This window comes from Bos indicus, chromosome 3, assembly GCF_029378745.1.
Source record: "Bos indicus isolate NIAB-ARS_2022 breed Sahiwal x Tharparkar chromosome 3, NIAB-ARS_B.indTharparkar_mat_pri_1.0, whole genome shotgun sequence".
Lineage (NCBI taxonomy): Eukaryota > Metazoa > Chordata > Mammalia > Artiodactyla > Bovidae > Bos > Bos indicus.
Window position 1 is genome coordinate 49,009,272 of NC_091762.1, and position 25,740 is coordinate 49,035,011.

Consider the following 25,740-nt stretch of genomic DNA (forward strand, 5'->3'; position numbering starts at 1 on the left):
TTTTAGCTTGATCCATATTTTCTTCCTCTCAGTCCCAGCTTCCCTCCATGTGTTGTTCATCGTTTTGTATGACACCTCCTTAATCACAACAGTTTTATTAGTTACTGAAGCTCAAATGGTTAGGTTTGTCAGTGAGCTCCAGTGAAGGTAATTTACTGCAGGTCACAGATATGGTCTGAATGAATAATTAATAAGAAGGAACCAGCAGCTTTGGGTGCTTTAGTGTGAAACTTCTAAAGTTAGGTAACTTGTATTTCAGATTGCTTCCAAGTATGATCATCAGGCAGAAGAAGATCTCCGCAATTGGATAGAAGAGGTGACAGGCATGAGCATTGGCGCCAACTTCCAGCTGGGCTTGAAAGATGGCATTATCCTCTGCGAGTAAGTCTTGGCCCTGACGTGGCTGCTCTTCCAGTCCTCCCAGGGTCACCTCCCAGGGTCACCTCTGTCATGCCCTCTTTCCCAGTCCAGGGTGGCAAACCTTGATATTCTGCAAATGTTTTTAATGCTTTCCTTTACTGATGTTGAAAGGACCAACTTTACATTCCAGTCCTGGTTTGTTCCAATAAGTATGCTGTCACTTAATGCTTTTCTTTTCAGACTCATCAACAAGCTACAGCCAGGCTCAGTGAAGAAGGTCAACGAGTCCTCATTAAACTGGCCTCAGGTAACAGCCAAACCAGCAACCCCTGATTCTAGTTGGTTACTCTTTATGCAGCAAGAACTTGATTACAGTTTTTAGACATTTTAGTGGAAATCTGTGTACATGACTATATTTAGTTCTCTGATAGTGTTACTTTTCAAATGTTTCCATAATTACTTAGAATTAGTTCTGTGACTCTTAGATGTTTAGCTTAGAAGTTTTCCTATTCTGTATTTAGTCTGTGTACTCTCAGGAGTCGACACAGCTTACACAGAGAAAGACAACCTAGACCACAAGATGAATAAGGGGAAAATCAAGGAATTTAACATAACCAAGGGTTGACTGTAGAACATGGTATTAACCTTAGTCTTAGTTTATGAATGTGTATGATTAAGTAAAATTGAATCTTTTGTCTTGAGCATGTTTTGAGACAGAATAATCATTTAGTAACCACACATTTTTTAAAAATTAAAATTTAAACACAATAAATTGTGCATTAATGTAATTTTGTACCATTTGAGAAAGAAAATTCCAGTCTTGGATAGCTCAGACACTGAATTCTTTAAAACATGTAAGGACGGTCTTGACTTTAAAGAAAAAACCTGACTGCTTAAAAAGACCATTATGTAATCCACTATGAAATACTCTTTCCCTTTTTCTAAGAGAGCTACACTTACTATGTATCTGGTTAAGAATCCTTGCCAAGTAGCTTTCTGCCTTGCATCTTGTATTTAGTCATAAAGACTTAGAATTCCTAGATAATATGAATGTCAGTGTTTAGCTCCAAAAGTTATATGCTTTTTTTTTTCAATAGTTGGAGAATATCGGCAACTTTATTAAAGCTATTCAGGCTTATGGCATGAAGCCACATGACATATTTGAAGCAAATGATCTTTTTGAGAATGGAAACATGACCCAGGTTCAGACTACGTTGGTGGCCCTAGCAGGTCTGGTACGTATATGTCTTTAATGGCTGGTTAAAGAAATCCCTACTACATTGGTGATTAATTGCGTCTTTGCCCTCATGGGAATTCAGGCTAGGCAGGGAGAAGCCTGTCTCTGTGGTAATTATTAGCTTTGGAGAAAGGCTGCTGACATCAGCTGCCTCATACTGGATAGCTTAATTAGAGTACTCACGTTTCAGAGGTCTCTAGTGTAGTTTGAATGGCCTTAGATATTTTTTTCACCACGAGCTTGGTCTTACCGAATGAAACCTTTATCTGTGGACCCTATAATTTCTTTGCTGTTCCTTCTGTAAAACTCTGTTGGCAGAATCTGTGTAAGTGTTCCTTTTCAGTTAGTGTGCATATTTCTGTGTAGGCCAAAACAAAAGGATTCCATACAACCATTGACATTGGAGTTAAGTATGCAGAAAAACAAACAAGACGCTTTGATGAAGGAAAATTAAAAGCTGGCCAGAGTGTAATTGGTTTGCAGGTAAGTAATGTGGTATTGGGGCTTCCCTGGTGGCTTCAATGGTAAAGAATCCGCCTGCCAATGCAGGAGATTTGGGTTCAATCCCTGGATCAAGAAGATCCCCTGGAGAAGGAAATGGCAACCCACTCCAGTATTCTTGCCTGGAGAATTCCACGGACAGAGGAGCCTGGAGGGCTACAGTCCATGGGGTCGCAAAGAGCTGGACACAACTGAGTGACTAATACTTTCACTTTTTCATTCTTGCCTGGAGAATCCTATGGACAGTAGAGCCTGGCGGGCTAAAGACCGTGGTGTTGCAAAAGAGTCAGAGCTGACTTAGTGACTAGACAACAATGATGTGGTATTGCTTATTATTTTTCACCATCCAAAGTGTCTAAGGAATATATATATATATATACATTTTGCAATGGATATGTGGCTTATACAATTTATCTCCATTTAAAGCCCATTAGACAATGATGGTTTTAGAAGAAACCTCAGACATGCCCTCTGACTTAGTAATTGTTTCTCCAGGAAATGTTTTTTTAGTCCTAATTACGTTGTCCTAGTTTCCAAGAAAACATATTTTATAAATTCCTAAATGTTATTGACCAAATGAAGCAATTTTATAAAACCTCAAAGCCAGTCATTTATTTACCCTAAAGCATGGTTTGTCAGTACTGGGGAGTTGTTCATTCAGGTATTTTTTTCCTTTATGTTGTTCTCTTAGAGAATGTCACAAAAACACCACTGCTAAATGCCTAGTATGCTAAGGGCTTTACTATCTGATCCTTTTGGATACAATGCGCCTCTGTTGATTGAGTCAAATGAGGTGGATCTGTTCATTAATTTCAGCTTTATTGGAGTATAACTGACAGATGAATTTGTTTTTTACACAGTACAAAATTGTACTGATGGCGAGAGATTACAAATATGAATTTCCAGTAATCAGTTATTTAAATTATGATAACTGATTACTCAAAAAAAATACGGTAACTCCATAAATGGAACTAGTAATGAAAAGATGATAATACAAGAGTTCAAAGATTAAAGAAAACAAATCAGGATTATAAAATACTGTTGTCAGCGTGATCCCAGTTTTATGTTTAAAATGCGCGTGCATATTTTTGTGTGTGTGTGTGTGTATTTGTAGGTACATGTGTCTGTGTATATACACAGAAACAAGGTAAAACTGAACGGTAATACACGAGTGAGTGTCTAAATGTTAGAACTATAGTGATTCCCCCCCTTGCTTTTTGCTTACTATATTTTTTATCTTCTCCAATACACAGGTTTAACTTGTAATGATACAGTTTTCCTTTAATAGATCTTTGTTTTTAAGGACAAAAGACCAACAGTAGAAATGTGTCCCCAACTGGAACAGGGTATGCTGGTTACCCCTGAAGCCATGTTATTCACAGTGGAGAAGAAAAGTTAAAATTTTCTCTCAATGTGGTTGAATTTAAATTCTTCATTCTGCCTCTCTGTGTCTAATGATACGTGAATTAGAGATATAAAATGTAGCTTTTTTCCCCTAAAAATGTTGATTTTAATGAAACTTAAGCCCTTGCTAAGCTGCCAGACAAGACACCTGACATTTACTATCACATTTTATACAAAACACATCTGGAGTAGAAAAGCATGTTGTTGAGCCAGAGATTGCTCTGTCCCTTTAAGTGGCTGAAGCAGGTACCCCTTAATTTGGTTGCCTGTGCTACAGAGTGTGGGAGAAAGAGTAGCATAGGAAATTAGTCACAATTCTGCCAGTGTCGTAATTTTGTGTGTGTCTGTCCTTCTCTTCCTGTGTGCACATTTTTATCTGATTATGTTGTGAGGTTTTATATCCAATGAAGTCTTTGAAATTTTTCTTTTGCAAATGAGCACCTTAAAATTTTATTTGTAAAAGCATAAAAGTTTTGTATTTAGTTAATGGCAACCTCAGCTCTGGAGGGGACTTGTCAATGGCGTCCCTTCTAAGAAATCTTTTTTTAGTTCAGTTGCTTAGTCGTGTCCGACTTTTTGCTAAATCTTTTTTAGCAGAACAGAAAGTTTGGTTGTGTCCTATAGATTGTTGACTTCTGATAATTAGTGATTTTATTTTTAACTTAAAAGATGGGAACCAACAAATGCGCCAGCCAAGCAGGTATGACAGCCTATGGGACGAGGAGGCACCTTTATGATCCCAAAATGCAAACTGACAAACCTTTTGATCAGACCACAATTAGCCTGCAAATGGGCACCAACAAAGGAGCCAGCCAGGTAAGTGATACCTTGATTATACTTGTTTCAGAGAGTACAAAAGGGCCATTTAAATTCACACTTAACCTTATTCTTATTAACCAAGTTCAAAGTGGTTATTTTTGTGCCATATATATATAGAGTATACTCCTTGAGGAAAGTAAGATTTGCTGAGAAAGCAAAAGGATCAAAGGACCTTTTCTGCAGCCACACAAGTACCGTGTGGCCACGGCTGTTATTGGCAGTAAGAACAGCTGGCGTTTCTACCGAACCGGAAGAAAAAGATACGTTTATTACAGTGTTCTTGCTCCGAATCCAAGTGAATTGCTCTGACTTTTTACTTATTTCTAATGCTTCTTAGTTTTAAAGGAGCCCTCAACAAACTTGGTAGGTAAAATTATCTGGTGTTTTACAAAGAACTCTAGCTAGCAGCCTGGTAAATGTGTGCATAAGTGGATGGAAATCAGCACAAGGAGAATGCTATGAATAGTATTCTAACACTATGCACGATGGAGGTATTTCCTGTGAAAAACAGATCACCAGTGCCTCGCAAGGAGGTGCACCCATGACTACATCAGAGCAGAATACGTCTTATATCCAGCAGGAGTGGGGATACGTTTTGAGAAAGCGTTTCGTCATGACCTCATGAGGCGTGGTGTTGCCCTTTATGGAGCTTGTCCTGTCACATGGGCTCTGTCTCAGGGCTGCCACTCAGGTATTTTTTACCGATTAAATCTGAAGCATGTGCTTGGCATCAAGGAAGAGATGAGGTGAGTTACCGGCCTGTGAAAAGGAGGGGAGTAGATGTTCTGAGATGGCTGGCTCTTTGGCACCTCAGAGCCTCAAGTCCTTAAGGACTGCTCAGAGTGAAATTTTTTTTTTTTTTAAGTTATAATATTTTGAGAAAGATCTTTATTTGCTTTACACAGCAGTAAAAATTTTATATTATACATTGCATATGTGCGTGCTCAGTTGTGTCTTGACTCTTTGCGACCCCAAGGACTATAGCCCATTGAACTTCTATCCATGGAATTCTCCAGGCAAGAATACTGGAGTGGGTTGCCATTTCCTGTTCCATCAGTGTGGTTTTTGTTAAATGTATTACAGACTTTTGAAGTTGGCAACCTGGAGAGCGTGTATGGTCATAGTAGGCATTCAGCTATAACTTTCAGCTATGCCAGCACTCGGCCTTGTTTCTCTAGTCTTTGTGTCCAGTCTCCTCCCTAATCCAAAGGAGGTGGTATTGTCTCCACCTTGTACATGAGAAACCTAAAACTGAAAGTAAATTAAGTTGTCTGAGGCCACAGAGCAACGTTATAGCAGAGCAAGGACTTGAAGGGAAGGACTGACCTAGCTTGAAAGCCAATGAATAGTACTTTGTAAGAGAGATTCAGCATTAAGATATTTTGGTAAGCTAGCTTTACCCCTGAACCGAATGAAAGTTACTAGTGTTCATGTTCAATGTGCATTTCATCATTTAGAGACAATTCACAGGAAAAGATTTTAGCTGCTGTTTTAACTTTGCTATGTTTTAATACTAGGCGGGAATGTTAGCACCGGGTACCCGAAGAGACATCTACGATCAGAAGCTAACATTACAACCCGTGGACAACTCGACGATTTCCCTACAGATGGGTACCAACAAAGTCGCTTCCCAGAAAGGAATGAGTGTGTATGGGCTTGGGCGGCAAGTGTATGATCCCAAATACTGTGCTGCTCCCACAGAACCTGTCATTCACAACGGAAGCCAAGGAACAGGAACCAATGGGTCAGAAATCAGTGATAGTGATTATCAGGCAGAATACCCCGATGAATATCATGGCGAGTACCAAGATGACTACCCCAGAGATTACCAGTATGGTGACCAAGGCATTGATTATTAGATTCACAGAGGAGCTCAGTATTTAGCCCATTGTTTTTATTCAGTGAGAACCAAGCTAGCCTTGAGTAATTTTTATCTTGTCTTCCTAAAACACTATTATGCTTATTGTACCTAAAGGAACTATTGCCTTACATACATTCCTTTTACCTTTTTCTGCCTCTTCCCTAAATAGTTGCCTTTTAGTGCTGTGACAGTTAAATCCTACAGCATAACCAATAACTCACATATGAAGTAAAAAGGAATACTGTGAAAGGGGAGTACTCTTGTACAGTCAATTCTTTCATTAAAAATCTATGCATTTTTACAGTCCTCTACTTAAACTGGTATTTTCAAACAATAGGAAGCTTTTTTTTTTTTTTTACAGTTTAGTATCTTGTTTCTACATGGAAGACTAAACATGCTTATAGCTAAATGTGGTCTTTGCCAACTAAATTTAAGATGCAGCGTTTTAGAAATTTACATATCAATGTTTCTACAGTATTGTTTGCTAATTTTTAAATAAAGTCCTGATCAGTGTGCATTTGTGATTATATGTGTACTTATTTTTTACCTAAGGCGACGAGATCTTTTCCGAGTGGTGTTTCAAAAGGAGCATGTACAAAACTGGCCTGCAGACATCAAAGTCTGGGGGTGCCTTTGCTCTTCCTGTTTGTGCCAATGTATCGATGTAGAATTGCTCTGTTTTCTTCCACTGTATTTATTGCTGCATTTCTCAGCATAAACCTATCCCATTGTATTTTTTATAAATAAATATTTTTTTTGAACATTGATACGAGCCACAGGCTGATTATTTTTCTGGCTAACTTCAGATGGGTAGAGTCAGACTTTTTTTTTTTTAAGTATTCTTTCCCAGCTATTGTTACAAGGTACTTTAACATTTCTTTACTGAATCTACACACCATTACACTGGGACTGAATGCTCTAGACGAAGCTTAGAAAAATGAAGGGACCTGCCCACTGCACACAGGAAATGCCAGCCAGGATTCAAACTATCACTTGACCCTTTGCTTATCCCATTGTGCTTCAGCTGCCTCTACCTCATTCTAAAATCCAATTTGGAATAATCTTAAAATCATCTTGGGAAACATTAGGGATGGGGTAGGGTGATTTTATGTCATATTCTAGGATGAATAGATACTAAGAAACATCTGGATCAGGGATAGGACATGCTGTTTGATAACAGATGAGGATTTATAGTGTTAGCAAAACCTAACCTTTGGGTATGACATGGAGGTCAAACATCTAAGTGTTATAATGATAAAAAAAAATCCAATCATGAAGAAGAGACAAGTGGTTAACATACTTGCGGATGTGTTCTCAGCCAAGTGATTTCATCCGATAGCACTGGCTCTCTCAGGCCTTGGGGGTGAACCGTGCCTGCTTGTTTTTCGCTGAGGCAGATAATGAGGACATAGGGGTGTCTGCACCCACAAAACCAGCCCAGTTGACTTGCTCATCACACAACAATGACCAAGTTTTATGCTTTAGAGAAACTGCTTTGTAAATCCTTTTCTTAAAAGGAGATGAGTTCAGCTAATTCAATGGTGCTGTTTAAGAGAAAAGTCGTAATCTGCATCTGTTACAGGAGACCTGAGCCTGCACGGAGTTTTCTGCCCTGCGTGAAGAGGGGTTTAGGGAAACATATTCACTGTTTGTCCTGCCAAATAAGCCAGACTGGCTGTCCTTTTAGGAGAGTGGGTAATTCTGTTCACCTGTTCATCTAGTTGAAGCACGGCTGACAATTAACATGTTAGATGTTTCTATTTGTTTAAAGCTTTAAAAAGGAAAAACATGGCACCCCACTCCAGTACTCTTGCCTAGAAAATCCCATGGACGGAGGAGCCTGGTAGGCTGCAGTCCATGGGGTCGAGAAGAGTCGGACAGGACTGAGCGACTTCACTTTGACTTTTATGCACTGGAGAAGGAAATGGCAACCCACTCCAGTGTTCTTGCCTGGAGAATCCCAGGGACAGGGGAGCCTGGTGGGCTGCCGTCCATGGGGTTGCAGAGTTGGACACGACTGAAGCGACTTAGCAGCAGCAGCCCAAGGACTCCCCTCCCCCCATTTCTCTGACCCACCACTGAATCTAAACCTGGGAATGGGGTCCAGGCAGAAGAACTTGAAATCTTCCTCCAGGCAGTTCTCAGGTGGGGCCGTGCTTGAAAACCACTTATGCAGAACGTTTGCTCATTTCTACGAGGTAGCCTTGTACTTTGAACAAAATTTAACTTCACATCTGATTAAGCTTGTGCCTATTCTATGCCATGCCCATCAGGTGGTATTTCCAGTTATACTTTTGGTTTTAATTGTCCCTAAATTGAAGAATTGTACTTTGAAAAGCTGTAACATAAATAGCTCATTTCCAGGAGTGGAGGATTAGGAAAAAGTTCTCTGTAGTAGGGCAATATTCCAGAGATTTCTGCTAAGGTTTATTGATTGTGAGTGAGGAAGTCCTTTTCAGGGTGCCCTGAAATGAGTTTTTACATAATGTGCTTTTTTTTTTAATTGACCGCATAAACAAAGTCTTAAAAGATTTTTCAGTCTCATTTGGTACAAAAAGGTTGCATACTTTTTCTCTGGTTCTAGTATTGTAATGTGGTCAAACAATGGGGACAAAAACAGCGGCGAAGAACTGGGACCACAATGGGACCGCACTGGGCCTTATCGTTTATTCTGCGCACGGCTCGTAGGAGAAGGAAACTTTTTCAGGTACAAATACCTGACGGGCACTTGTCTCACAATGGCCGGAGTTCTGTTCCCTCTTCGCTTGTTAATGAGTTCTTGTTTCTCTGTGCCCTTGTGTTTAATTTGTTGATCCTTTTTACAAAATTCTGAAAAATAAAAGAATGAGTTAGACCAGTGTTCTGTGTCCACACTGATTGGCAGTCATTTACTTGGCCATATCATTTTGGGAATTTAATCCTTAAAGTTTTCCCTGTTGAACTAAGATATCTTGGGGGGTAGATTTCAAAGTGGGTTTTTAATCAAAAAAGTGTAAATTGTAGAGACCTAGTTAACTTCCTAATACCATAAGAACCATAAGAAACATGTTCTTTGGAATACATACCAAATATGTTAAAGTGTTATTGTATTTTTATGTTCTTTTGGGAGAAGGATACACTTATTTATAAAACTATAGAAGTGTTTTTAAACTTCAGTGCCTGGTTGGACTAAGGAGTGCTTTGCATTCTCTATTTCAAAGCAGAAGGGCCTTAATGCCTAGATTTTATGGTAATCAAGTGAAAGAAAATTGTTAAAATGTTACTTGACAGAGACAAGGGAAAAAGATGAGAAGATTCATTCAGCTGTTAAAATATCCCTGTCTACACAGGATAAGGCAAATATGCAACAACTGTGTTGCAAAAGCTGTTGGGAACAGCTGCCTGCTATTTCCAGATAGGGTGGGGGCTCTACTGAGGGTGTGGCTTTTCTCAGCCTTGTTGTGCCCTGGTTAACAAAGGGCCTCACAATCAGAGATCTGTCAATAGTGGCCTTGAAGGTGACTGGTCTCCATGGGAGTGGGCGTTCCCTAAAATACAACTGGTATGACATGATATTTGGGGATGCAAAAATGCCTTAGAAAAAAGATCAACTGTGAAAGCTCCGGACCACACAACAGGCCAAAATAAGCCATTAAGACCATTAGGGACTTGGATGGCTACTGCATCCAAAATACCTCCTACCCTGGGTCATTTACTAAGTGTTAATCGTTCAGCTTCACTTTTCTCCAAGAAGAAGGTTTCAATAAGGGAGGTGGGATCAGCCTCAGAAAATACAAGGCAAATCTCACTCTCAGGACACTTGGGTCTTGTGGTAGAAGTTCACAGAGCCTGCCTACCCGGGAGAGAAAATAAGCTGGGTGCCAGCCTCCTTTATGTGTGAGTCTTCAACACTTTTGAGATTATGAGGATGGAGGTTGAAAAAGGAAATGAGATGTTTACTTACCAAAAACTCTTGGTCCATAAAGTAGGGCTTTTCTGAGGATCCATCATTTGTTTCTAGGTCAACAGCAAAACACAGGAAAAGTGCATCCAGCACAGTTTCAAACACAGATAAAAAACTGTGGGCTACTAAGTAGGCAAAAAAAGCGACCAAGAGCAGTGGGACTGCCCACACCTGAAGCACACGGTGGTAGTTAAATGCCATCAGTCCTCCAAAAACTGTGAAACACACCACCAACACCTGTCCAAAACAAGAGTTTGTTGAAAATGTCTATAAATTAGTTAGGATATTGTAGAAAAGATTTTTGTCAGGTATAATAGTTTCATATATGTGCATATGTGGGGGTGTATATGCCTTACTATAATGAGTACTTGTCAGAAAACTGGATACAGTAATATATGAAGAAAAAATGAAAAGCTATGATGATACCAAAAGAAAACCCAGTTAATCTGGAGAATGGGAAGAGTATATATACTTTCATTTTATTTATGCCTAATTTTTTTATTTATGTAGATGTAATGGTACCTCAGGGCTTCCCTGGTGGCTCAGTGGTAAAGAATCCATCTGCCATTGCAGGAGATGCACGTTTGATTCCTGGGTCGGGAAGATCCCCTGGAGAAGGAAATGGCCACCCACTCCAGTATTCTGGCCTGCAGAATTCCCATGGACAGAGGAGCCTGGCAGGCCACAGTCCATGGGGTCACAAAAAAGTCGGACTCAACTGAGCAACTAAGCAATGGTACCTCACAAAATTTTTTGTCTGTTTTTTCTTTTACTAAAAACTACAACAAGCATCTTCATTAGAACAGTTTTTTTTATACATCCTTATTTTTAAAAACAATGATGCATCAATCCATTGAGTGGATGTACTGCATTTAAACATGTGATTGCTTTTATCCTGGGGATTAAAGTGGATGGGCTTTCCAGTGCTGCTGTAGGGATAATAGGATAATAGGCTTTTGCTATATGTAATTACTATATTTCCAGGAAATGATTATAGGCCGTGAGGAACCTAATTCTTTACCAGACAAAATGGAACCCCCCAGAGCCCTCATCGTGCTTGGATATCCATAAAGATGGATGTGAATCTGCATGCCACTTCATTCAAAAAAAAAAAACCATCAGTAATTATGTGTTCCTTTTGAGAAATACAAGAAAATGAATTACTGCCTAAAATAAAACACAAGTCTGTTATAAAAATGAAACCTCTTAATAAAAATTTTTGGAAGTAGTTACTACAAAATGTATCACCCACAACCCTACCAAGCTAATGTAAACAATATTATCCATTTAGATATAACTACAACTTGGATTATTAGGCTGTTTTAAAAGGCATAATCAGTTTGTGCTTCTAGAGCTACTGTCACACGAAAAGTCTCTGGGACCCAGCTGTGCCCTAAAATATATGTGCAATTAGCACACATCTGTGCAATCCAAGCGTGTTCTAACTTGTTCCTGACAGCATCATGACAGTGACGCCCTGGAGACATACACCAAATGCCGCCGGAGCACACAGTGCTAAACAAGGAGTCATGAGTCCCTGTATTTGACACTGGCACAAGTGGAGACTAGAGCTTGTTCACTCTGGGGCTCCGTGAAAGCCACCAGCATTCGTGTCCTGTGAGGAGGCATGGCTGGAGGAAGCAAGGACGTCTAGCTTAGAAAAGTGAAGATGTGGAAGGAGGGTCAGGATGTCTGTGAAACTGTCTGTGAAATTTCAAGAATTTGAAAGGCAGTCCGGTGGAAGTAGGATGAAGCAAACTGAGGTGTGCAGAATGAAGCCCAGTGAGTGACAACTCCACGGAGAGAGACACCAGCCAGTATAAAGAACCTTCAACCTGAGGCACAGTTAAGAAGGGGCTGGAGTACTGCTACTTCAGGGACTCTAACCTACAACCCGGAAAGGGGATGTTATTTTTAGTTCGTAGGTAGGAAAAATGAGGTTTTCACAAGATGACATACAACTCCTTAGAAAAAGATGACAGCAGGAATGCAACTGGCTCCATCTGAGATATCAGTAATTCTGTATATTTAGGAAATTAATGCTCTTAATAATGTAGACATTTCATCAGGTTTTAACACTATGCCCATACATTTTTAAAAAAATATTTATTCATTTATATTTATTTGGCTCTTCTGGGTCTTAGTTGTAGCATGTGGGATTTAGTTTCCTAACCAGGGATTGAACTCAGGCCTCCTTCATTGGGAGCATGGAGTCTTAGCCACTGGACCACCAGGGAAGTTCCAATTTTCATATTTTTATGACAACCCCTATAAAACATTTATTCTCTGAAGTCATGGAGTCTTCATTCTAGATATGAAAAAGTGGGATCACAATGGTAGAATAGATCATTGCTAAGAATAAAACCAAGATTTGAATCCTGACTCAACCTACTGTGGAATCCTAGCCAAATTATTAAGCCCTAGTTTCTTCACCTGTGAAACAGAGATGCTTCACAGGATTGGTGATTAAATGAGAGGATGAGGCCCAGCACGGAGTAAATTTTTTGCTTAGGAAACAGTTCTCTGTCAAAGTCTTGTATGGTTTACTTTTTGGATTCCAAGTTACTTTATTATTTTAGTTAAGACATCCTACCTTTCCTAGAAAAATTATGAAGTCTCCAAAGCAGTTAACAGATGTAAAATGACTTGAATTCTTGGATAAGAGTTTGAGTGCATCTTTTGCTGATGTACAAAAATCTGTCCCATTAATGGCAGTTGTAGTGTATGCATTCTGAAATAAAAGACAATGGTTAAAAACATGATGAGTTTTACTGTTTTAAAGATAATACAATGCCAGTACAGAATATTTGCAAAATAGTTACTATAAACCCACTATCTCTACCCATAAAAGTCATTTCAAAGTCCCTTTCAGTCTCTGGAATATATGCACATACATTTTCACATAATTGTAGTAAATGGAAAAGAAATATTTCTGGTCAATACAATGGGTTAAATGACCAGTACTGCATAACTATCTTAATACACAGCAGAGTTTGAGGCCAAAGAAGTTTAGGTACTAGAAACAAAGCAGACCCTACCTAATGGTGACCACTGAACCACAAAGACTCAAGGGGCAGGGAATCAGTAAGGGCTTTAGGAGTGAGGGGCTGGGGGTTGGACCCCTTGTGGGTAAGAAACTGCTCAGGCCCATGCCAGGAAACTGAACTGTACAATCACAGAATTTATACTCAGTCATTCAAGGAAATTGGTCAAGAACTGCAACTTCCGCCTGGGAGCCCTGAAATGACTAGGGTCTGGGCAGAGGCAGAGGAAACCATATCCCCCAGGGCAGGGAGTGGTGGAGCCCCACAGATAACCCTACTTGAAGAAGTTGAAGTGTTCGTAGGAAAAATTTACAGGAGACTCAAGGAAATGAACAGCGCATCAACCAAGAGAATCTGCACCTTGAGAACAATCTGAAATAAAGCATTTGAAGAAGTATGTTTAAGATGTTAAGACGATGAGAGAAGGAAGAGTGACCATAAAGAATGAACAGCATGATATGAAAAATGAAGAGGAAATGGAACAGAAATTCTAGAAGTGAAAAGATATACAATTTAAATGGTACAGTGTCATTGTTATATATCTGACTTACTTTACATAGGAAATAAGCATCTTCATGTTGCTCCCTGACTTTTATTATTCAATTTTTAATAAATACATATTGTATCAGGAGTGTGTATATGCATGCACATATGTAGCTAGGACATATTTAAACTATTTCAAATATTTGCTATTATAAATAACTATGTAATAAACATCTTAATTTCATGATTTTGGATCATTTTTTAAGGATAAATTTCCAGAAATGGGATTACTAAATCGAAGAGGACAAGTGGGTGTATGTGTTCATATGAGATTTCTTGGGCCATTTTTCCAAAATACCTTTTCCTTATAACTATATGATAATTTCAAAGCCATCTATTTACATTTCCCCTGAAATCTTTAAAATGCTACTTGCACTGTCAGTTTACAATAATTTATAATCTCTCTTGGAAAATACACTGGAATGCTACCTGCTTCGGTTTTGCCTTTCCTTTTGGCTTAAAGGATGAAAGTTTTATTTCATGACATAAAGCTAATCCTTTCATACACCCATTCAAAAACACTGTAAAGAAACCAACTTGGAGTCTACTGCAGTAATCCAGCTCCCAGTGGTGCACGTCTTAATCAGAGCGAGTTACAGAGGAGAAGGGGAGTAAGGCCGTAGAATTATCTTTTATTTTTTGGCTATGTACACATTGCTATATTTAAAATGGACAAGCAACAAAGACTCACTGTATAGCATATGGAACTCCATTCAATATTATGTAACAACCCAATGGGAAAAGATTTGAAAAAGAGTAAGTCCATGTACATGCACAACAGAATCACCTTGCTGCACACCTGAAACCTAACTCACCCTCTCTTGGTAATTCCCTCTTCCCCACGGTCAACTAGAAAGGAATATTTGGTTCTCAAAGATGAAAGATTGGGTATTCACCTCCCCGGGGAGGGCACCCTGCCTGCCTCAGCAGGATATTCTCCGTCAGATGTCAGATGAGGTCCCTGCAGAAGTGCCTTAATGGTATTCCACAAGAACTTTGGATTTCCGACTTACAACGAATGCATGTAAAATTCACTTTTAAAATCTCAAACTGGCTGTTGGCAGACTTAAGTCCACTAGTTTGAGGACTTAAGTCTTGAGAAGTGATGTGAAAACTCATTGCTTATTATCTGATTAAGCATCTTTGATCATCTAAGGTTCTCAGAGCCCTCACCACCAACTCAACGTCCTGAAGACATATGTGCAGGGCAGGTAGGTAAATGACGGAATCAGTCTTTTACAGACTGAAAACCAAGGTCAAGGGCATTGTCCCAAGTGCTCTGGAACATCAGGGAGCTTTTTTTTTTTCATTCTAACTTTCTGGGTATGACACTATCAAAAGGCTATTTAAAAGCATGGTGCTTAAGGTAAGCACAGGCCCCGTCGGCAGGTAATCTCTGGGTTCAAGTCCCAGAGTCTTCACCACTGACTGGCTGTCAGTTTTGGTTGATTTACCCCCTTGTCAGACTTCAGTGTCCTGATCTATAAAATGAATTATAGCACCTACTGCAAAGGGACATTGGGAGGATTAAAGAACATTTTCCCTATAAAGCATTTAGCAAAGCACAGGCACATAGAAAACATGTAATAGAGGGTGGTTATTTCCCTCCAGACCTCACCAATGATGATCTCATTTACAACTGGGAAACACAGAGGCCATTCTTTAAGCACTGAGGAGGTGCGGAAAGGACTGGCGGTTTTTTCCTCTGCAGGCTTTAATCCCTCACGTTCGCAGGGACCCAGGAGAGGCAGGACCTGCTTCCCAGGTGACACCCCAGGTCCCCGCGTGATCTTGCTCAGCAGCAGGGCCACATGCCACTCGGCCTCTTTCTTTGGGTTCTGTCCCCAGCCCCCACCCCTCCACGTCTCCTCTTAAACTGCGGTCCTTGGTGGTCTCCCTGTTTCAGGCTGGGTATACAATTTCTGTGAAGATTTCCTTTTCCTACAGATCACAACCTCATAGTCAGTTTAGCACCACTGCTCATAAGCAATAAAAATAGATTTTATTCCTTGGCTAAAATAATTAAGTGTTAAAATGGTACTTTCTCACACATGTGTTGACTCCACAGATCTTGGGGGCCCGTAACCATTTATCTTTTCTTTAATGTTTCATGCTCCATGAAAGAGAGCATTAAAACCACTCTGACAGGGAAATTATATATATGCCTTCCTGCCACTACTGCACCGCTAGCATTTTACCACAAGGTTCAACCCTGCGTGCTGCAGAGAGACCTAGAATTAATGTCTGAATGAGGAGCTGGGGGAGGGAAGAATCACTCACGACACAGGATATGGATCGAACATTTCTGCAGTTTCAGCATTAGCTAACTTATACTTATTCTGAGGAGAAGTGCTTCCTTGTCAGGCAGCTGGAAGATGGACGGCAGTAAGTGTCCAGTGCTGTAAGTCTGGGCGTGGAGCACTGGCATCTTCCTGGGATGACAGAACGCTAAAGTGATCTGCAGACCCTAACACCACATTAGGAAAGAACTGATATGATAAGGAACTGAGAATAGATTGTGTTGGTGGTCAAGATTAATCATGGGATCCTGAAACAAGAAAAAAGGAGGTAGCCGCACCGGGCTTTTATTACCAGACAAAATTCAGTGTGCATGTTTCTTTAGCATGACTAAACAAGTGGACATGTCTATGCCTTGAGATGGAACCCACGAAAACCCAAAATCGATACAAGGCAGGTTTACCCACTTGACACCTCAACACTAGGTCCTATTGTCACTCTCTTGCCTGGGACTGAGGACTCCCTGCAGGTACAGGTGGATCAGCTTTCAGACTCTTGGACGGTCCACCAGGGTCTGTCACAAGCTGCAGGGGAGGGTGTGTGTGGGGGCTTGTATGGCTGGGAGGACTCGTGAATTATGAGCTACAACTCAAGCTCCAGTGAGAGAGCAGCATAGTAGAGTGGAAACCCAGCCGGGGGTCAGGGGAGGAGGGCTCATGTGGGAGGGGAAGGGATGGAAGATGTCATAGAACTGGCATTGGGCTGGCTTCCTGCAGGGAACGGGGGTAGATGGGGCCAGGCGGCAGCAGGAGACAGTGAAGTAAGACTCAGGGGTCAAGCAGAGAAGTGTGGTGGGACTCCCCCAGACCCGGACTTCAGCAGGGCTGAAACATCATGCTGTGTAGCAAGGGGGATGACAGGAAGGCACAGTCTGTGCTTCTGGAAGCTCCCCCAGGCTGCCCCGTGAAGGCTCAGGGCAGATCTCTTCTCACCGTCTTCTGTTGAGCCAGAAAGTCCTGCACCTCCCAAAGCTCATTCTCACCAAAGCCTTTGGGGGCCCCCCAGACACCTCCACTGTGCCTCCTGGGCTCTGCTTGAGTTGTACCTAATGCCCAGTTGTTAGGGGAAGCACACTGATTGAAACCGCCCACCCTGGCCAGGCACCATAGTAACCATTTGCACGAGTTGTTTTATGACAGGAGGTCCTGTCCTTTTGAACAAAAGGATACACCAACATGTCCAACCACCTCCCAGAATCCTCTCTGGTATCCATCTGGGCTGAACAAGGCGTGTACCTTGTTCACACGTGCAAGACACATGTCCAACCACCTCCCAGAATCCTCTCTGGTATCCATCTTGGCTGAACAAGGCGTGTACCTTGTTCACGTGTGCAAGACACCACATGTCTGACCACCTCCCAGAATCCTTCTCTCTGGCATCCAACTTGGCTGAACAAGGCATGTACCACCAGGAAGGACTCTGAGTCAGAATGGTTGGCTAAAGACAACCCAGAAACTAAGCCCATCACCGTAAAACCCGAGACTGCAAGCCATGTGACAGAGCTGCTCTCCTGGGTTCCCTTACCCTCCTGCTCTCCGCCCGGGCACCCTTTCCCAATAAAATCCCTTGCTTTGTCAGCACATGTGTCTCCTTGGACAATTCATTTCCGAGTGTTAGACAAGAGCCCAGTTTCAGGCCCTGGAACTGAGCACATTGGTATCATTAGCTATCAGAAGCCAGGGGCCAGATTCCCCCAAAAAGAACTCTTCTGTGGGAAGAAAATAAGAGTATGAGGGATTAAACTCATGCCAGGTACTCTACTCCCCTATACCCCACTTCAAGAGATGTCTTAGGGATATGTCTGCTTGCCAGAAACCTGGAAGCAGCTTCCTAATTTGTTCCTGTGGCCTTTTTTTTTTTGTTTTGCTATCAGTAGGCAGGTGTGCAACTTCTGTGTGTAAATAAATAATTGAAAATGGCAAGCACTCACGGAATACATACTATGTGCTAGACCTTGTTCTATATTCCCCTGAAAACATTTAATCCTCTTAACAACCACAAGTGGATGATGCGAACTAGAGCGCAGAGATGTTGGGTAGCATACCCCCGACACAGGCATGCAACCAACATTGCGTCACTTACAAGAAATGGACCTCTGACTCATTCAGGCCCATCAGGAAAACATTTACTTTGAGCTATACTTTGTGCTTCCTTCCAAAAGATTCAAAATAATAAAGTGGTGCTCTCAGGAGACATATCATTAAAAAGACCCAAGGATGTGGCAGGATGGGTTAGTAGAAAGAGGCTGGGTTCCTGTTAACGCTGCCCCCACAGACTGGCTCAACAGCCCCACTGAGTAATGTCACTTCACACTAACACCCGCTCTCAGGTTCTCGCTAGAGATGCTTCATGTTTGTGCAGTACTTCAGAGTGAACCAGGCACCCTCCTGCTATCATCTTACTTGATGTGCTTCTCACCTCAACTCAGTGAAATAATCACCATGGGTACATTATTCCCATTTCACAGAGAATTCTTATTTTTTGAAGAGAAAGGAAAGAGATTAAAGTGTAATTTTAGGCAACAGAAAAGTTGGATTATTTCTTTGATTTACTCTGAGAGTTGTCCAAGAATGTTAATTGCAGCTTTTACACAGAAAGCATATTTTCCCTCCTTAACTCAAGCCGGAAGCCAGCCCAGTCCACTCCACGTCCTTCATCAGCGAAGGGCAGCTATTAGTCCACCTATGAAACTGAAGCGGGCCCTTCTTCTGGTGGCGGAACTGTGAACCCGAGCTTCTGTTGACTCTTCAGAAAGGTAAACAGTTTCCCTCTGCACAGGAGGAAAGGCGTTTGCCAAAAGCCCTGCCGTGAATAGTCAGCTTTATTTCTGGAGTGCCTTCCTCACAAAATCCTGATATTTATTAACTCAAAATAAAACAAGAACTATGAAAACAAACCTGAGACACTGGATGATGAATAAATAACACTGGTGTTCATACTTTCCTAGGGACTGAAAGAAATACAGTGAAATCTGTGCCCAGAGCCATCCTGGTACATCCAGGGGTCTTTTCTGGTAAGACTTGCAGGAACCATCACCAGCGACTTTCATCTCAGCTCCATTTTTACCACAAACACATGCTGAGGAAGAAGGGGCACAGCCTCCAGGCCTGGCATCTGCCGCTCGGATCCAAGAGTTCACCGCTCACCAGTTACCCAAGTCCAGGGAGAAGGGGAGTGGGGAAACCTGCCAGACCCTTCGGGGTTGGGATCGGGAGGCGGGAGAGGAAGAAACTTGCCTTGGCTGGGGCCTGATACTGCCAGTAAAGCCGGGTGCTAGTATTCTTGCCTGGAGAATTCCGTGGACAGAGGAGCCTGGCGGGCTATAGTCTGTGGGGTTGCAAAGAGTCGGACACGACTGAGCAACTAACACACACACACACACACACACAGGCAGTGTGGTCCTGTTTGCTCCTTTAAAATGCATTTTCCTTTTGCTTATTTAGAAGAATGGCTCTATCATTTCCATGCTCGTCTTTAAAAAAAGATCAATCAACATAGAGACAAACAAGAAAGCAAGAAAAAGTTACTCTGACGCCTCCCCTCAGAAATAACCCTTGCTAATATCACGTGGACTTCACCCCAGTGTTTCCCCACAAAGCTACACAGCAGGGAGACAGACAGAAAAGAGGATGGATGGGCAGGGAAGCATGGGTCCTAAAACTGGAAACAAAAAGTACTGTAAAATGAAAGCACGAATGTGAATTCGACTTCAACAAAACGAAACTGAAACTGGACTAGTTGAATGTCAGACAAACGTATCTTCACACACAAGACTTCGGTTTCTAACAAAAAACAATCTTTCTAAAATTATTGTGAAAAACGTTAAGAGGTTAGAGTGCTTATTTTTTAACACCATGGCTTAAGTTTCAGCAGCACAGATGGTGAAAGATGAATCCTCCCCCGTTTTTTCCCTGCCTCCCGAGTTTAGTGTGTTTCGTTATTGCCGTGACTTTATCAGAAGTTTGAACACATACAGCTTCTTCCATAGTGACGGTCTTAGTTACTGAGTGGCATGTACGCAGCGCAGCCACTGTCTCTGCTGCGTGACACTCAGCTCTGGGCCAGCTGCTCTGACTCTGTCGGGCAGGGCACGGAGTAGGGGGGTGGGGGGAGGCCCGCAGCTGAAACGCCCTCTCTGTGAGGCTTTATGCACACTGAATGCATAAAGGAAGATGCTTTCTGCAAACCAAGAATGGCCTCCAAATAATACTTCATCCAAAGTCAAATTCAATTCATTGGTACATTTGTTCCTTCAGTAGAATGTTAGGATTAAAAGGTTATCCCAGACGCCACCCTGGAAAACCCTCTCATTTAACTAATGAGGAAGCAGAAGTCTCAAGAGGCTAAATGACCAGGCAGAGGTGATAAAAAATGGACACGAATCGGATATTCACAGTCATGCCCTCTCCTCTCCTCAAATCCAGAAAAAGCCTAGTCAGGCCCTGCCTCTTGCCGAACTTGGCCATCACTGATATGCTAGCAGAGTTCTGCGCCCCTCCAGGGAACCCGCCAGGACAAGGATGCAGTGCTCAGTGGTGAGCAGGCCCTGGATACAGGGCTGCACAGGAGCGCCACCTGCCTCCCCCAGGCCCTTTCGGAGGGCTCTCCCCGCGTCAACCTCATCTGACCTGGAAATCATTGGTGGTAGAAAAGAGGGAGGCAAAGGCAGGCCTGGGTGTCCATATGGCAAAATTAAAGTTGTGGATCTGTGCAAAGGGAAATACAAGGGATGGGAAATGCTCTTACTATTTTTTGACTTTAGGCTTTATTAGAAAGAAGACTAAATGGATTGGCTGTCTCTGGTGAGTGAAGACCATTGATCTCCTCCTCCTTACTCTTACCCTTGACAGGCAGCTCGGTGAAGCCAGTAGGGCTACAGACTTGAAGTCATAGGATCCCCACATAGCAGCTAGCACCCTGGGTAAGCTCTTCAGCCTCTGGCCTCAGCTTCCTCATTTGTACAGTGGCAGTAACGCCTGCACGGTGTCCTTGAGAGGACAAACTTAGACCATGTATGTAAATGTTTACCAGGGTGCCTGACAGACCATAAAAACTCAATAAATGGCTTCTTAGGTGGCACAGTGGTAACGAATCTGCCTGCCAATGCAGGAGACACAAAAGACACAGGTTCGATCCCTGGGTTGGGAAGATCCCCTGGAGGAGGAAATGGCAACCCACTCCAGCATTCTTGCCTGGAGAATCCCATGGATAGAGGAGCCTGGCGGACTATACCATGGGGCTGCAAAGAGTTAGACATGACTGAGCAACTGTCTGAGCTGAAATGGCTATGTTTTTCACAGACCCAAGAAGATTGGTTCTTAAGAGAATATCAAACATCTCTGATTTGAAGCTCAGGCCTGAGGAAATGGCAAGAGGGAGATGGGGAAAATAAATGGGAATGTTTACATGTTTTCATAGATTGCACATATGGGGGGAATAATTTCTAAGTCAGGTGCTTGTCCTTTCATGAACATGCTATTGATGGGAGTGGGGCGGGCAAAGCAACAGTTGACCTATGAGGCCTGCTGACAGAGAGCCTGGTAATCGATTGAGAGGTTGCTGGGGGTAATCACTGCTCTGTGCATGGCGTGGCCCAGCATGCAATGGAAACTCTCTTATAAGAAAAATGTATCTGTTTAAAGACACTGGCTGTTATAACAGATCTCTTCTTCCTGAAGCTCCAAAGACTACTTGCTCTTCCATTCTGGCCTCCTCTAACCACCAGCACTTCTGCTCAGAAAGCAGATTGCCTTGCAGTCAGTCCTAGGTGCTGTCAGGGCAGCTCCAACAAGCGAGGGCACCTCTTATGAGCTTGCATTTTTCTTTATTGTCTCCCTGATATCCCTAGCAGATGCTCTAGGCTGTGTGACGGCAGCACAAACCAGGGCTGGTGCTGAGAAAGCACGGGCTCATCCTTCCATCCAAAGACAAGTATGGAGGGTGTGCCTCTGCTGGCTCAGGGCTGGGCACCGGGCACTGAGCCAGGCTGACAGGTTTGTGTTCTTGGACCTCACGAAGTTTATTTATTGCTGTCTTGATGGAGGCAAGATGTTGGCAGGGCCAACAGTCCCTGAGGGCCCTTCTTGCCCCCACCAAGATGCTTCCTGATGAAGTCATCCAGCCTCAGCTGTCTCACTCCTTGGATGAATGCAAGTCTAGCAAATGCTTCTCCCTGTCCCACCCCTGTGCCAGCTGAGGTCTTCTGGAAAAGACAAAAGGAGGGAGAAGACAAAACTTGAAGAACTTCAAAGACTGGATCCACTTGACAAAACTTTAAGGAATTTTCTAGCCCTGCCTAGATAAAAATGCTAACTGTGCCAAAATGCTCTTAGTCACTTCCTCTCCTATTTTTCTGAAATGTTGGTAGAGATGAAACCTTAAATGGAAGGAGGACTGTCTAGTGGTCCCCAATGTGTGTGATGGTTCACTCTGTTCTCGACTTGTGTTTCTCTTCCTGCATCTGTTTTCTTGTTTTTGGTCTCTCTGTCTGCTTCATTCCCACAGGACTCAATCTGTGGCTCATTCCTGCAGGTGAGGGGAGGGAGCTGAGGGTAGGATACTAAGAAGACACTCAGCGTAAAATTCTTACTGGCTTTTGATTTCCAAAATTTTAGCTCTCTAAACCTTTCCTACCAGTGAAGAAGGTGAAGGAAGGGGGTTCCCAACATGACCCCAGTGTCTGGGAACAAAAGGTGGTCGTGGTCTTCCTCTATCCCCCAGTTAGAAAATGAGACCCCTCCTTGAACTGGGAAAGGAGAGGGAGAGATCTGTGGGTTCCAAACACATGTCCAGGTCTGCTTTTTTTCTTTTTAACAGAGCATGGAGAAGTGGCAGGACTCTAAATGGAAGTGTCCATTCCTAGGTCTGGGTTTGCTGGGCGGGAGGGGGTTTCAGAGACCTGCGGCTTTCAGAACTAAAATCAGAACAATCTCAGGCAAAGCAAGAGGGTTGGTTACCCTACCCACAGGCACATCTAGGCAGACAGGGCCATAAATGGCCTTCCAGAAGACTCCTGCTTCCCCAGCAGGGCCTGAAGGAGCCATGAGTATAGGAGGATGGACGAATCAAGGGCAAACTGTGTGTACTAATGCCCGGGGCTACCTGATACTTTGTATAACCCCATGGAGGGATAGCCCAAGAATAACGGATTAACTTTCTGCCAGTTCAGTGGAATGGGAGTTCACAGCCAGAAATTAGGTTGAGAGTCATGATATAATATTTCTTGCACATCTGAGATTGTGGTTGTGGTTCATCTTTGACTGTGTGGAAGTCAGTCAAAGCTGAGACTCACATGGTGGCAGCGGCAGCCCAGAACACCGTCAGGCTCTAGCTTGTAGCAGAATGTGAAATCAGTACCTGCCACATCAAAGTGGCTGTTACTCCCTCCACCACTGTGACTCACACCACCTTCCTTTTAAAAAAAAAAAAAAAATTTATGAATGCATTCTCTAGTCTCTGGCCAACAATCAACACCTTCTCCCAACAGGCCTAATGCCTAAGACAAAAACAGTTGGGGAGCGACAGCTGAAGACCATATTCAGTCCCTTAGAAGGGTCTGGCAGTGAGGAGGAGAGGGCGTGGTTTCAGAGGTGAGCAGTCTGAGCCTTGGACAACAACTCTGTTCCAGAAGCAGATGCAGATAAAGAGAAATGACATGAAGACACCTGCTCTCCATCATAAGGAAGATTAGATTTGAGGTAGGAGCTAGTTGATGGTTTAATTTCATTTCCCACACTAAATGAATTTGGGAAATGTCAAAGCTAATCTATAATCTTTCCGTTTAAGCACTTGGATAATGTTGCAAACTTGGATTGTGGAAGTTCTATCTTCCATCTGAACCATCCCCCTGCCCGGCCCCCACCCGGGCCACCACCACAGATGATGACCCAGCCTCAGTTGTAAGTGTGGTGCCCACCACAGGCACTACACTGCGGGCGTGAGGAACACAGGAGGAGTCAACGGGCGACTGCCTCCACCTCAGGTCACACACTGTTCCCTGGAGCTCAGTGTTTTCATGGGTCACCTGCCTCCTTATTTATAGGAAAACTGGATTTTGCTGACTCAAAAGTCAGTTTCCATAGATCAAAGTTAAAACCACAGGCCATCTCCCTCAGCATATTTGCAGCATACCTAGAACATGCCATGACGGGAAGGGACAAAGAACAGTAAGGCAACATGTCCTGAGAGTTTGGAGGGAGGGGCAGCGCACAGGCTGGCTCAGCACTTTGGGATCCACCTAACCCTGGGAACACACCTTCTCAGCTCACCCACTGAGTTTACAGGGGAGACTTCAGGAGCTGGGGTACGCTGTTGGCTGGACCTGGGAGAGAATGGTTTGGTCTCTTCGTCTCAAGGGTGAAACATTAATAACCTGCTTTTACAGCGCACTTTCCACCCCCAGCCATTAGATATTCAAGGTGGTATTTTTAATCTTCATCTGCTGTCTCTTGGATCTCTCTGTTCAGAACTTTATTAGGATGAGGGGGTGACTGATTAGGTCCCCAAAACCTTAACACTCAACTCTCGTACTTTCCTTCTGTGTAACCTGGAGCCTCTTGATCAAAGTGAAAAAGCAGAGAGTGAAAAAGTTGGCTTAAAACTCAACATTCAGAAAACTAAGATCATGGCATCTTGTCCCATCACTTCATGGCAAATAGATGGGGAAACAGTGGAAACAGTGACAGACTTTATTTTCTTGGGCTCTAAAATCTCTGCAGATGGTGACTGCAGCCATGAAATTTAAAAACGCTTGCTCCTTGGAAGAAAAGTTATGACCAACCTAGACAGCTTATTAAAAAGCAGAGACATTACTTTGCCAACAAAGGTCCGTCTAGTCAAAGCTATGGCTTTTCCAGTAGTCATGTATGGATGCGAGAGTTGGACTGTGAAGAAAGCTGAGTGCCGAAGAACTGATGCTTTTGAACTGCTGTGTTGGAAAAGACTCTTGAGAGTCCCTTGGACAGCTAGGAGATCCAACCAGTCCATCCTAAAGGAAATCAGTCCTGAATATTCATCGGAAGGACTGATGCTGAAGCTAAAACTCCAATACTTTGGCCACCTGATGTGAAGAACTGACTCACTGGAAAAGACCCTGATGCTGGGAAGGATTGAAGGCAGGAGGAGAAGGGGATGACAGAGAATAAGATGGTTGGATGGCATCACCGACTCAATGGACATGGGTTTGAGTAAACTCCAGGAGTTGGTGATGGAGAGGGAAGCATAGCGTGCTGCCATCCTTGGGGTAGGAAAGAGTTGGACACGACTGAGAGACTGAACTGAACTGAACTGAACCTGGAGCAAGTTGCTACTTAACCTCTCTGAATCTAAGTGTCATCTTCTACTAGAAAAAGAAAAAGGGTGATAATTGTACCTTTCTCATAGGATTATTTGTGAGGATGAAGGAAGTTAATACATGTGAAGCAGTTACAGCTTGGTGCTTGGCACACACAGTGCCTGATAAGTGGGAGGTATTCCTGTCTTGAGGAGCGGCACACCTTGTATGTGCACGTGTGTGTGTGCACATGTGTGTGAGTTCAGTTCAGTTCAGTTCAGTCACTCAGTCATGTCCGATTCTTTGCGACCCCATGAATCGCAGCATGCCAGGCCTCCCTGTCCATCACCAACTCCTGGAGTTCACTCAGACTCACGTCCATCGAGTCGGTGATGCCATCCAGCCATCTCATCCTGTCTTCCCCTTCTCCTCCTGCCCCCAATCCCTCCCAGCATCAGA

The 25,740-nt window shown here is 42.8% G+C and overlaps 2 protein-coding genes across 8 annotated transcripts in view; one reads left to right on the top strand and one right to left on the bottom strand.

The window, feature by feature from the left end:
• Positions 1 to 6,949, top strand: part of CNN3 (calponin 3) — a 30,374-nt gene extending 23,425 nt beyond the window's left edge. Inside the window, exons 2-7 of the mRNA XM_070786070.1 lie at positions 260 to 381; positions 601 to 667; positions 1,458 to 1,595; positions 1,964 to 2,080; positions 4,172 to 4,318; positions 5,839 to 6,949. Coding sequence (XP_070642171.1) covers positions 260 to 381; positions 601 to 667; positions 1,458 to 1,595; positions 1,964 to 2,080; positions 4,172 to 4,318; positions 5,839 to 6,180 — 933 coding nt within the window. The 3' untranslated portion in view covers positions 6,181 to 6,949. The remainder of the gene's footprint in view (positions 1 to 259; positions 382 to 600; positions 668 to 1,457; positions 1,596 to 1,963; positions 2,081 to 4,171; positions 4,319 to 5,838) is intronic.
• A 1,886-nt stretch (positions 6,950 to 8,835) lies between these two features.
• The window catches only part of SLC44A3 (solute carrier family 44 member 3), an 86,324-nt gene continuing 69,419 nt past the window's right edge, over positions 8,836 to 25,740 (bottom strand). For all 7 annotated transcript variants that reach the window (XM_070786067.1, XM_070786066.1, XM_019957022.2 and 4 more), the window contains 3 exons: positions 12,719 to 12,856; positions 10,126 to 10,362; positions 8,836 to 9,011 (listed from right to left, as the gene is read on the bottom strand). In XM_070786067.1, the coding sequence (XP_070642168.1) occupies positions 8,916 to 9,011; positions 10,126 to 10,362; positions 12,719 to 12,856 (471 nt within the window). In that variant the 3' untranslated portion in view covers positions 8,836 to 8,915. The remainder of the gene's footprint in view (positions 9,012 to 10,125; positions 10,363 to 12,718; positions 12,857 to 25,740) is intronic.